Below are 12,973 nucleotides of genomic sequence, written 5' to 3'. Positions count from 1 at the left end.
CTTTTTTATTCGATCTTGCTTTACCTTGACCTTGCTTGCGATTTCCTAGGTCAAGAACTAGAAGCATACTCCTAAAGATGCTTACGCAATAATCCGTATTAATTAGTCAAGATGGTTAAGATAGGGGCTTGCTTTGCTGCCCTCAGTTCCATGTAAGGCATTCTTACTAACAGTAAAAAAAAAAAAAACCTTGGCTATTTTGACATCGTCTTGATCATTGCTTCTTATGGTTACCAAACAACAAGTTTTGTCTGCTAAGTGTCAAACAATTATATTTCATTCCTCCACTCGATTTCTAATCGAGTTTGAGTCGCATTTGTAAATATCAATACGGTCATACCAACTCACGATATATGTACTGTCTTGCCATCTTTCTCTAACATACAAAAAGTACACAATGCGGCTACTACTGCTCATTTGATTTCCCATTCCCTCGAAACGTCTGTTATTTACTTATTCAATATGGCTTTAGCTAAAAATAAATTGAAAAAATTCAGCAAGCTAATTACGTTCAGATCGTCCAACTCCAAGCAACTTTCGGTGTTTCCCAAGAACCATTAAAAAACCCCATACCCTATTATGCAAAATATCCTCAGTCAACTCAACCATCAGCCCTTTGAATAGACTGATATTGGTACTGATACTGTTTTGGTGTGTTTGTGTTCCTCTATTACTGAGGCACTTCTGCTTGTTCAAGTTTCTAGCTTCAAGGTGGACCTCTAGTCTCTTTCTGCCTTCCATCCTTGTATCGTACCAGACTTTATAGCTGCATTTTTTCCAACTATGCAATGTGTAATTATACAGAAGGGAAATGTTGCATTGTATGCTTTCAATGGCTTTCTGGTCCGGTCATAGCTGTCTTTATTCTCTTTGATCCTCTTGTCTACAATCAATCTCTTCATTTGGTGAACGGCAAAGCGGCAGTCTTCACTTACTTTCAAACAGCACACGTAGTTCCTCTTACCAAGTCTTCTGAACAGGAAAGTTTTATTAATCTCGCTAGTGAGCCCTTGTTCGACTTGGCATTGAAGAGAATTATGATGCTACCTGGAGTGCTGTCTTTCTGAGGCTCAAAAAAGCTAGTACGACCATGATCAGTTTCCTCGATGCTCATTTTGTAGACCATTCACAACTCACTGCTCATGTAACAAGTGATGTATATCGCATTGGTGACCCTGTGGCCCACATTCACCTCTAATTTGATGCTATAGCCCAATACCAGGCAAGAATACCTTCTTGTCACCCATAAACTCTTTGTATCATTAGGCAAGCAATGTAGCAGTATTATCGACCCCTTGATAAAGAACCCAAAAAAAAATCACAAACTGAATATATGAAGAATTACTTCCAAGCTCTTTGAGGGATACAGATAGTATTAGCTTTGTACAACTCAGCATTCAATTATGTCAGCTTAACTTGAGCCCATTAGTCAGTACGGCTACAAGCACATCATCATACGTTCATGGGCCGTGGAGAACAACCATAGCGCTCTTGACTGCACTAGTCAGTGTAGTTTAGTTCTTGAAAAACAAACATCATGAGTGATTATATACCGCTTTGGCTGCTGCTATAGCAGATGTCATGATAAAGATTTGAATGAAATTGAATTTTTATTTTCCTAGGCTATCCTTGAAAGCATCGAGCATACACTTTTTTTTTTTTTTTTTTGCCTCAATATCGTTTGGTTGTCGACAGAGATGGGGGAGAAGGTGTTAATGCTAAGCAAATTTAGTAGCACAAGACTGCATGCCAACTGATGTTTAAGGAGGCTTTCCATACTGAAATGACTGTGCGTCCTGACCTGCATGAGACAAATTATGTAATTTGTGACTCTAGAAGTAAGATATTGAGATCTGATAACTACAATTGTAAAGTATTTATCTTGAATTTGATGTCACCGGATTTGCTTTAGCTACGAATTGAATGATGCTTTTGGCGTCCATGATTATAATAACTACAAGGAAGTGTAGGTCTTCTTGGGCTGGTACAGTCACAATGAGAATGACATCATTTCTGTGGTGCTTCCCGAAAGCGACAACGACGAGGTTCGTACTACATTTCAGCTCCTTTCTCAAAATTTGGGCATCATTGATCGTCCATCGAAAAAGATTTACGAATATTTGGCTTTATTTGCTTCCGACTTCAAGGAACGTGAAAAACTCTCTTATTTGGCTTCTTCCGAAAGCAAAAGTGACTTTGGGTAGCATATGGATCATACAAATACTTATAAAGGGTTATTACGGGACGTTATTTTACCCAAACTTTCGGCAAAGACCTTGCAAAGATCGTTACAGCCAGCAAATCAAGGTATTCTTGCATTGTATTTCTCAAAAAAATACATGAGAACGCTGTCACTTGCTGTTGTTGTCGATTGGAAGAACAAACCCGGCAAAAACCGGCATGACCAGTGTGTCCGCTTTTTATTCAATTAGGTTATTGGTGACCAAGTAGCTGTTACATCAAGCCATTAATGGTGAAACTTTCTTGTTTTGACCCTCAACCTGTCACCATGGCTGGTATTGACAATGACATGGCTCCCTTCCGTGCATTTGTTCATTAATGCCACATAGCTGAGGTTGCTGTTGACAAGATTGGTCCTATTGTACTCTATTTTAATTCTCACCACCGCTTAATGGGAATATCTGTGCGGCGAAGAACTTGAGGCTTATCACAGCAATGGAACGTCTTCTCATATGAATCCTTTCTTCTCTTGCGATTAATTGAAAAAGGTCCATATCCAATACAAGACGATGAAATAGACTAAAATGTTGAATGATTATTTGATGGATCAAAGTGATCATTTTTACCTTTGTGATTCTGTCTGGTCTGTACCTGATCTCAAATATACTATTATTTACAGACTTATTAAATACAATGGCATCGAAGTTGCCAGATTTTCTGCTCTCATTGAAAAACGAAAAGAGTAAGAAATATATATACTTGGAGTTTATTAAAATGTGTATTTTTCGCTTATCAAAAGTCGAATCATGTTTAAAAATAAACTTCATTCAAATCTGTGACTTCAACTGTTTCATGCAAAAAGAATTCCCTTTCTGTTTTTGCGCTTTTTTTTTCTTTCTTCTTTCTTTCTTGTTTCTGCCGCTTTTTTTGTTGACAATAGCAATGTCTAAAGAAGTGCAAATATACAGATTCAAGCTTAGTGCAAAAGTGTTTAATGAGCTAGCAAAACGTGACAAGTTGCCATTGTCACGAAAGGGTGATGGCTCATTTGTAAGCATTTCACAACTGTAACAAGTACCAGAACATTTTCACTAATGCTTTAATATTCTTCTTTTCTTCTATTTTCAAAATACATAGACAATTTCAGCTTCTGATGTGAAAATCAGCATTCAAGCTAATAGCACTAATCGTACCACTGCTGTTTATTCAAAAGTTCAACCCAACAAGTTGAATTATGTAGGCCAGGCTGTTCCTGCCACTGTGAATGTTGTAAAGATTCCACCAAAGAGCCAAAAGATAGCAGCAGAAAAGAAAGTAACCGACGTTAGTGATTTAAAGCCTAGCAAGAACAACAATTCCTCTAGCCAGTCTGTTAAAAAAGAAACTACCATCACTCAGAATGTCACATCTGCAGATACCTTGAGCTCTCAAACTATAAATTCTCCGCTTAAGCCAAACACACCCTCTCTGAAAAATCCAGCTGCTAGTCCACCAGGTCACACGAAAACTTCCGCCGATGAACGGTTGCAAGAAGAGAGGAAGCGTATCAGAAACATGACTGAAGAATTAGCGAATGCAAAAAAGGCGAGGCAGACTAAACTCATTGATATTGAAACAGCAGCAGCTATTGACAGGTCAATATCTGACGCTAAAAGGAGCAAACCACTGATCAAAAAAGGAAAGAAACCAGATCATGGCTTTTATACTCCCCCTTTGACAAAACAACCACCTACATCAGCCTATTCAGGCTCATATACTCCCCCTGCAACAAGCCTTCAAACGTATTCTGAGAATATATCATCTAAAAAGGCATCTGATATTAGCTCATTAAGTCATTCAAGAGTAACTAGTCATGATTCAGTTGAACCAAGTAAAAAGCATAGAGGTATTGAAACAACGGATCAAGATACAGCTACTCCACCAAAGCTTCATAAAACCAAGCAAGTCATGTCCTCATATACACCTACCACACCAACCTCTTCTAGTGTTTCACCAGAACAACACCGATCTGTGAAGAGAAAACCAGCTGAGGCTGAGATTCTCGATGATGAACCACCGGAAACAGATAAAAATGTGTCATTGTATGATCGTGTACGCTATCAATTAGCTTTAGGCGCATTTACAGTGCCATTCTTGAGTAAGCTATGTAAAGTATCAACTGAAGAAATTGAAAGCGCTGCAGGAAAGGTATAACGTTAGATTTTTATTTTATTTTTCTTCCAAACAGCATTTTCATCATCAGATCTATCTCTTAGGTTGGCATTCGTCTTAGTAATCCAAGAGATTCTTATTGTCTGCGACCACAAATGTACTCTAAATTAGAAATTTGGGAATGGCCATTCTATACAGACACTGATAGAGCAAAGGTGATAAAAAATGCATTAGAAGCCTATAAGCTTCTCAAAATACCCAAATCAGACCCCATATATGATAACCTTACCCGTCCAAACAGCAAATCTCTTTCTACTTCTCCTTCCTCTATTTCATCTCAAAAGGCAGCAAATGCAAAGAAACGTTCCAAGATGGAAGAGCAGCGACGTAGAATGCTCAATCCTTCCAAAAGGGGTCTTCAGTCTTCGTCCTCTTCTATTTCCAAAAATGCAAAGAATACAAAACTATCTGTGCCATCTAGTAAATTAGATTCTCCATCTAGTACCAAAAATTCTCGAATGTCTCTCTCTCCCTACAGATTAGAAGATAGTACAAGAGCGCATTCACCTCGTTTATCTACTGATAGAAGCGATCTTTCTATGTCACCCTCAATAGAAGAAACAGACCGTGATAGTGAGACACATTCAGTCAAGATGCAGCATTCCACGTCGTCTTTGGAACACACACCAGTGCCTGATAAAGTTCACAACATGACACCTCCAGAGATATCTTATCATACCTCATCATTAACATCCCCTCACTTTTATAGTCCATCTTATTCACCTACAAAAGATAAAGAGGGGGCCATCACACCAATGCCCTCAGATGCTTCACCAGCAACAACCAGCAGTAGTGATCCTCAAGATAGCCTTCCCGTTGTGAGCCTTTTTGGATCCTCGTCGTACGCTCATCTATCAACGGACGCTGTTGGCCGCGAAGCAATTATAAAAGTTCCAGATCAAAAGAGGTTCAACGCGTACTGTCGTAAATATATTCGTGAACAAAAGATGTTGCGAGAGCTGAAACTAAATATCGTGAAAACACATTTTGACTATCTCAATACGATGAAATCTAATTATGAAGAGTCAGAGTATGAGGTCGCTGACGTAGCTGAAAGCTATATTGCAAAAGTAGACGAATCGTATTTGCAGAATGATAAGGCTCAGCAGCAGGATATTGATGCTTTTGACGAATTGCTTAATGAAATGTATAGAAAAAAAGAGCGGTTACTTTATATGCGGACAGTTATCAAAGAAAACATAAAAGAACTAAAATATAAAGTGCCAAAGGAATGCATGCTTCAGCAGATGGAATTCTATGACAAGTATTGAATATACCCCCATATGAGCTTGTTCCTTAACCTTAGATGAGCCAAATAAAAAAAAGTATAACGCTTTGTTTCTCTAATCTTTTTTTTTTTTTTTTTTTTTTTTTTTTTTTTTTTTTGCAAATGATACATGTTTTCTCAATTATTACAAGATGATCAAACCTTTGTTTGCGTATTTAAATAAATTGACAAATGTTATTGTGCACAAATGTATTTTATTTTTTAGAAAAGATGCTTCCCAAAAGACCTTTAACGCTTTCATCCACAGGGGCAACTTCTCGGTTGACCTTATTTCTTTGCTCAAATGTTCTTTTGATATTTTCGCTCGGACCTTCATCATTGTTATTTCTCTTTCTCTTCTTTTCCTTCATATTCTCAAGCATCTTAGCCTTTTCAACATTTTGAATATATGTCTTGTTTTCACGATTGGCTTGTGCAATTTCGTTTCTCAATCGTTGTTGACGAGCTTGTTTTTCATGAGCTATAGACAATAGTTAGAAAGAGGGATAAGGTATTCTATATACAGTCTATTTACCCATTTGTTCAGTTAAGTGATGCCATTTGAATTTTGGTAAATACTTGATGTTCCACATTTCTGCATAATATCGACTTTTACGCTTGCCTCCAATTTCTCTCATATTCAAATGTTCTGCTACTGCCTTTGCTTGCTTCTTATCTTTAAACTCTACCCATCCTTCAATGTAATTTCTTCTATTGTTTTTGGTATACTTTTTACGTCTAGTTGTAATTTTCTGATCTAATAAAAAATTCGTTAAAGCTCTTGTTCTTTCTTACTAACGTTTTATCGTCTACCTTCAGGCACAAGATAAATTCTTCCAATGTCCGCATATTTCTTTAAAAGCTCTCTTACACGGCTTGGGGGCATAAACAGTGGTATGCGTGATAAGTAGCAAACACCCGTCTTTTTTCTAGCCTTTTCAAATTTCTCCAATTCTTCGGGAGTAAGTGATTTTATTTTCTTTTTCTTTTCTTTGCCTTTCTTGCTAGACATGACACCAAATTCAGTCAAATCGGTTGGCGCATCATATCCTTCCATATCAGAAAGCTCTTCCTGTCTTTCCTCTTCACTTTCTTCTTCACTTTCTCTATTATCTTCTTCGTTTTCTAATTCACTTCCTTCCTCTTCATTTCTATCTTCTTTGTCATCCTCGTCTTCACTTTCATCGCTTGAAGCATCGCTGTCATTAAATGAGCTCTTTTGAAGTTTTGATTTTGAAAATCTTGTATCCTTCTCCTCTTCTTCATCCAAAGATACATTGTTTTCGTCTTCACTGTCGTTGTTTAACCCGAAAAGGTCTTGATCTTTTGCACTGCTTGGCATGTTTTTTGATCTGTTTTTTTTAAAAAAAAGAAGTTAGTTTTGGTGTACAGGTGCGGCGTTTCTAGGTGGAAGGCTTAGATCTGAGTTATAAAATGGCTTTCAAAGATGGGGTGGTAATTTAATTATGTCTGGCTATAAGAGCAAACATGCTATAGCTGAACTCTACAAAAGAGTTAACAAAGAACCAGTATCAATACAAATAAAGCGTAGCGAGATGCTAACTAGTTCAATTTTAATCAACAACAAAAATTCCGTTTTGAGGTTTGCAACTCCAAATCTTGTAAACGTATCTTCATCAAATACAGCAAAACTGCCAATGGGTGTAATCAGTACCTTTGATTCTGCTGCCGCCCTTTCTTTCTTCTTATTATCTTTTTTATGAAGCATTAAAAAAGACTGTATAAGAAAAGAAGAAAAATAGTTGCGTCTTGTACAATCCATACACCGTTTACAAGCTTTCGTTGTTGTAATGCAATTAATAATATGAACTACATTGTCATAGCAGTCATGAGCAAAGCAGTAATATAGATCATGTGTATATCAAAACAAGAAAAGTTCAAATCAATAACATCAGCTTTTCCATTTGACGATCCTCTTGCAAGAATAGCGTCGTTAATGTGATAAATGCTGAACATCCTTAGACCTAATTCAAAATGCTAGAAATTCTTTGCATTTTGTTGTTCAACAAAGCTTATTTCTTTCTGATTCATTCAAGCTTATTTGTAGTTAAATCCAATTTGAACGAGCTTTTTTACGCTTTAAATGTTACTACTATTTTTACCCATAAAGACCAGCTGTTGTATCGCATAATCTAGTGTCATATCTTTTTCTGTTATTATGCGAAAAGAAAAAAGCAAGTGAAGAAATCAAGAACTACTTTTAAATATTTGCAATGTTTTACTTGGATAGCTGAAACTGAGGGACTATAAGAGTAAACAATAATAGGCAATTGTATCATCACTAACAAAATAGTATGAAAACTTGACTTGCTCTTAAATTATTACATCTTTATTATTCTGATTCATAAAGTGCTTTATAACCATAAACAATCTAAACAATGTTATTTAAGGTTTAAAAATTTGTTGAACATTACAGATTTGAAAAACAAAGTGTTACTGGATCCATCAAGAAAACCTCTTAAATACCCTCCAGAGATGGACATAAGTGGCAGATTTAATTACATAAAAAAAATACCAAGCCACTTCTAATACTTGATTTAGATTAACTTTCCAGTATTTGTGTGTGAACTATACCTCAATGTATTTCTATCATTGAGACTGCTGTACATTTATCGTTGCTATGTAAAAACAACTTCAAAATTTCTTATAAGCACTGATCATTAGAAAATGCATGATTTGTGACATGGAATCCTTTTTCCAGTGCAAACAATTCAATCTCCACATTACTTTATAAAAAAGTTTAAACCAAGATCTTTCATTTCTAGATCAATAAAAAGAAGACATGGGGAAATCAAGACCCAGATACAACGAAAAAGCTCGAGCTTCTTCTAAAAGACCAAACCAACGTCCTCACCCAAAGGCAAGAGATGGTGGTCTCGGTATTACTGCTTTTGACCCTGAACAAAACTCTAGAGAAATTCCTAAGCAACAAGAGCCAGTGTAAGCGATCCTTAAAAAAAATGCCTTTCTCGGATTACTCATTGCTAACTTGTACCTACAGAGATTCTAATGATCTTATTATCATTCCTGGTGCTGAGAAGAAAGAAGAAAGCAAGGAGAAAACTCCAACTCCTTCATATAAAGAGGTTAGTCAAAACTGCAGACGCAGCAAATACGTCAAGTACCAACCAATATCTTTAGCCAATAAAATACATGTCGAAGAAAAAGAGAAAGAAGTTGGAGAAATATATTGTAAAAGAAAAAGAACGATTCCAATATACTTTGAGTCTAATTTTTTATGAAAGGAACAAAAAATGAAAAAAGAGGCTAGGGCAGGCTTATTGGAAAAGCTCTCGTAAATTTTATTATTCCTTACATGCATGAAAAAAGCGAAGCTTACGATTTTATATAGAACATCATCATGGTCTTCGGATCTGTTAAAATCATCAAAATTAATTGGTCGATCAGGTCAAACTCTTCGTGAACAACTTCATCAAGCCATGTTAGAACAAAAGGCAGGTATTACACCCACCAATACAGATGTGCCTTTGTTGATAGAAAAGGATGTCGAAACATTGCCACCTATGCCAGAATTTGTGTTTGAACCAAAGGAAACTAAAAAAGAAGAACCAGCAGTAGGAAGCGCATTGAAACAGACAGCAGATGGAGGTAGCCTTAACCTTGTAAAGAGAAAGAGAAAGAAGAAGAAGTCAACTATTCCCGAAATTGCTAGAAAACGATACAAGCAAAGAAAGGGTATGGATTCAGATTCTTCGTTTGACAGCTCTGACTCAGCCTATGATGACGATGAGGAGGAGGAAGAAGCACCACGTAAAACATTGCCTGAACCTGAAAAAGAAGAAAAAGAGAAGGGACCAACACACTTAGAGCAGGTTGTCGAAGCAACTAAGAATATTGTAGCACCCGTACCTAAGAGAGCAGAAGAGGAATTCGATGATATTAAAGTACAATTATTAAAGAGCCATAGAGAAGGTGATTTAAGCAATGAAGTAGTGAAGGTAAATTTGAAAGTTACAAAGGAGAAAATCGTTTCAACGCATTCACTTACAAATACATGTTTGTATATATAGCCTTTCTATGTCAATGTAAACAGAAAACCTGAAATTCAAAAAGCGCGATTGCAATTACCTGTTTGTGCTGAAGAACAAGTAATTATGGAAGCTATCCGAAACAATACTGTTGTGGTCATTTGTGGTGAGACAGGTTCAGGTAAAACAACCCAAGTACCACAATTTTTATATGAAGCTGGCTGGTCTCATCCTGATAGTGGTATGTACACATCTATATTCTGTGAAGAAAAAAATTATAAATATCTTTTTTTTAGATAATCCTGGTCTTATTGGTGTTACCCAACCTCGACGAGTTGCTACTGTCAGTATGGCTAAACGTGTTGCTGATGAACTAAATCTTTCAGACAAAGAAGTTTCTTATCAGGTATATAATATAAAAAAGAAACACGTAAGAAACACTATTCATCCATATTGTTTTAGATTCGTTATGATGCTACTGTATCCGATCAAACGCGTATTAAATTCATGACTGATGGTGTTTTGCTTCGTGAAATGTCACAGGATTTGTTGTTAACAAAATACTCAACTATTATTATTGATGAAGCCCACGAACGTAATATCAACACAGATATTCTGATTGGTGTGCTTAGTAGAGTCTTGAAACTGAGAGCTGAAATGAGTCGTGAAGACAGAAAAAAGATCAAGCCTTTACGTGTTGTAATCATGTCTGCGACTCTTCGTGTATCTGATTTTACAGAAAACAAGACTTTGTTTCCCACACCACCGCCAGTTATTAATGTCAATGCTAGACAATACCCTGTGTCTGTACACTTTAACAAGAGAACACCAGTTGATCATGTTGCAGATGCTTATAAAAAAATATCCAAAATACATGAGCGATTGCCTTCAGGAGGAATTTTGGTATTTTTAACTGGTCAAAATGAAATCACCCAACTATGTAAAAAGCTTCGAAAAAGATACCCTGCTCTTCCATCAGAAGCTAGTAAATCTGAAATGAAAAAAGAAGAGAATGCATTAGAAATAGAATCTAAAAAGGTCAATCAGCCAGCTGGAAAAGGTAAAAACTAAAGTGAAATTTTTATAGTTTGAACTCAAACTTTTTTTCGTCTATCAGTTGATCTTGAAGAAGAAGCTATTGAGTTGGGTGATAACCAAGTAGAAGAAGACTTTGAAATTGAAACAGATAGTGAAGATGAAGATGACGTTGCAGAAGGTTTTGATGAAGATGAATTAGATCAAGTCGTAAAAAATGGTGAGTTGGTTGTTCTCTTATTCTACTACAGCTATATACTAATAATCGCACAGCTCCATTACACGTGCTTCCTTTGTATTCTATGCTTCCAACTGAAGCACAACTTCGTGTCTTTCAACCACCTCCAGAAGGTACCCGACTTTGTGTTGTGGCTACCAACGTTGCTGAAACATCAGTCACTATACCTGGCGTACGATATGTAGTAGACTGTGGTAAATCGAAGGAAAGAAAGTATGATATAGCAACCGGCGTGCAATCCTTTGAGATTGATTGGACATCAAAAGCCTCTGCTGGTCAGCGTGCAGGTCGTGCAGGTAGAACAGGTCCTGGTCATTGCTATCGTTTATTCTCTTCTGCTGTTTTTGATCATGAATTTCCTCAATTCTCTACACCTGAAATTGACCGTATGCCTATTGAAGGTGTTGTCTTGAGTATGAAATCCATGTATATTGACAATGTTGTCAATTTTCCCTTCCCTACACCTCCTCCTAGAGAAAACTTATTCAAAGCAGAGAAATTGTTGGGTTACCTCGGTGCTATAGACCCTATAACAAAGCGTATTTCAGAGTTTGGCCAAATAATGTCATTATTTCCTATTACTCCTCGATTTGCTAAAATGTAAGAGCGGAAATGTGTCATGATAGACAGCTCATTTAATTCTTTTTTGTTTTGTTTATAGGCTTATTATTGGACAACAACATGATTGCTTACCCTATGTAATTGCTATTGTATCTGCACTTTCAGTAGGAAACCCCTTTATTCAAGATTACCAGTTGGAGGACAATCAGTCAGATGAAGATAGTGATGAAGATGATGAGGAGTATGCGCATATCAAGAGTGAAGCAGTCTTGGAGAAAGAAAAGAGAAAAGCATTAAGAAAGAAATACTTCACTTCTTTGATGGTAACATATAACTATATATTTTTTATGACCTTAACATGACTAAATGTTTTTTGTTTTCCTCTAGAAACACTCTTCTTTAGACCCCTCAAGTGATATTCTTAAGCTTCTTAGCGCAGTAGCAGCTTACGAATATGCAGATGCAAGTCCAACTTTTTGTGAAGAAAACTTTTTGAGACCAAAGGCAATGAGTGAAATTCGTAAACTCCGTCGTCAACTTACAAACTTGGTGTCTGCAAATTTCCCAGAAATTGATGTGTGTATTGATCCTCGTATGAAACGACCTAACTCGACACAGTTGAAGGTGCTTAGACAAGTATTGGCAGCTGGGTTTATTGATTCAGTAGCAATTCGCCAAGATGTGCTTGAGACAGGCGGCGGAAAAGGCAAAAAATATAAGAACGCACGTCATGTGGTATATCGATTGATGTGGAGTGATGAAGAGGCCTTTATTCATCCTACTTCCACACTTTATAACCAAGAACCACCAGCGATGCTTGTATATAGTGAATTGTATAAAGGAGGAAAGACCTGGTTGAAGGGAAACACAGCAGTGGAAGCTAAATGGATCGCAAAGCTTGGGCAAGGGCTTTGTTCCTATGGTCGACCATTGGAGTATCCACTCCCAAAATTTATTGGCAATAAGCAAGATAGAAAATTGGTATATGTTGTACCAAGCTTTGGTCCAAAAGGCTGGCCATTACCCCCAATACAAGTAGAACAAAGAAGAGAGGGAACAAGATGGGTGACCGTGTCACATTAAATACTACGCAATAAATAAAAAATACATCTTTCTGTTCTATCCATAGCTTCAATAAATGAAGCACAATGTATACAAAATAAGAATATGGCAGCATTCAGTATTTTAGATTATCTGCTGGTTGAAAAATTACACTAAAGCTTTTCATGTTGGGTGACTTTTTCAACTCGACATTGTCAAAAAAGTACTTACATGACTAAACGAATAGATCGCAATACAAAATCAAAATAAAAAGAGCAGTTTATCATCACAAACATATGTTTGTATGAGACCGTCCCAGTGCAATATAAAAAGGCCTATTTTTTCTTTTTTATTTCCTGAATCATTTTTTCAAAGATCATTCAAGGTTGATATTTGAACCTTGATTGTCTGTGCCATATTGATTATCTG

General features: G+C 36.6%; 5 protein-coding genes across 5 annotated transcripts; 4 read left to right on the top strand and 1 right to left on the bottom strand.

Moving 5' to 3' along the window:
- Positions 1-1,783: 1,783 nt before the first annotated feature.
- Positions 1,784-2,204, top strand: RO3G_14102 (uncharacterized protein; the record flags this gene model as incomplete). Its single annotated transcript, XM_067668686.1, has 2 exons — positions 1,784-1,819; positions 1,971-2,204. 2 exons carry the CDS (start codon positions 1,784-1,786, stop codon positions 2,202-2,204), a joined length of 270 nt encoding a protein of 89 aa, XP_067524787.1.
- Positions 2,205-3,123: 919 nt separating this feature from the next.
- Positions 3,124-5,488, top strand: RO3G_14101 (uncharacterized protein; the record flags this gene model as incomplete). Its single annotated transcript, XM_067668685.1, has 4 exons — positions 3,124-3,231; positions 3,319-4,368; positions 4,437-5,316; positions 5,484-5,488. The coding sequence occupies 4 exons, from the start codon at positions 3,124-3,126 to the stop codon at positions 5,486-5,488; spliced, it is 2,043 nt and encodes a 680-aa protein (XP_067524786.1).
- A 386-nt stretch (positions 5,489-5,874) lies between these two features.
- RO3G_14100 (uncharacterized protein) lies at positions 5,875-7,001 on the bottom strand (the record flags this gene model as incomplete). The annotated part of the gene is made up of 3 exons (XM_067668684.1): positions 5,875-6,140; positions 6,195-6,416; positions 6,473-7,001. 3 exons carry the CDS (start codon positions 6,999-7,001, stop codon positions 5,875-5,877), a joined length of 1,017 nt encoding a protein of 338 aa, XP_067524785.1.
- A 1,461-nt stretch (positions 7,002-8,462) lies between these two features.
- On the top strand, positions 8,463-8,624 carry RO3G_14099 (uncharacterized protein; the record flags this gene model as incomplete). Its single annotated transcript, XM_067668683.1, has 1 exon — positions 8,463-8,624. The coding sequence occupies one exon, from the start codon at positions 8,463-8,465 to the stop codon at positions 8,622-8,624; it is 162 nt and encodes a 53-aa protein (XP_067524784.1).
- A 310-nt stretch (positions 8,625-8,934) lies between these two features.
- On the top strand, positions 8,935-12,641 carry RO3G_14098 (uncharacterized protein; the record flags this gene model as incomplete). The annotated part of the gene is made up of 10 exons (XM_067668682.1): positions 8,935-8,975; positions 9,033-9,639; positions 9,712-9,910; positions 9,966-10,075; positions 10,132-10,729; positions 10,787-10,924; positions 10,978-11,542; positions 11,604-11,826; positions 11,891-12,484; positions 12,633-12,641. 10 exons carry the CDS (start codon positions 8,935-8,937, stop codon positions 12,639-12,641), a joined length of 3,084 nt encoding a protein of 1,027 aa, XP_067524783.1.
- Between the last annotated feature and the right edge of the window lie 332 nt (positions 12,642-12,973).

The sequence above is a fragment of the Rhizopus delemar genome, genomic scaffold (genome assembly GCF_000149305.1).
Source record: "Rhizopus delemar RA 99-880 supercont3.13 genomic scaffold, whole genome shotgun sequence".
Lineage (NCBI taxonomy): Eukaryota > Fungi > Mucoromycota > Mucoromycetes > Mucorales > Rhizopodaceae > Rhizopus > Rhizopus delemar.
This window is presented reverse-complemented; position numbering and strand designations above follow the sequence as displayed.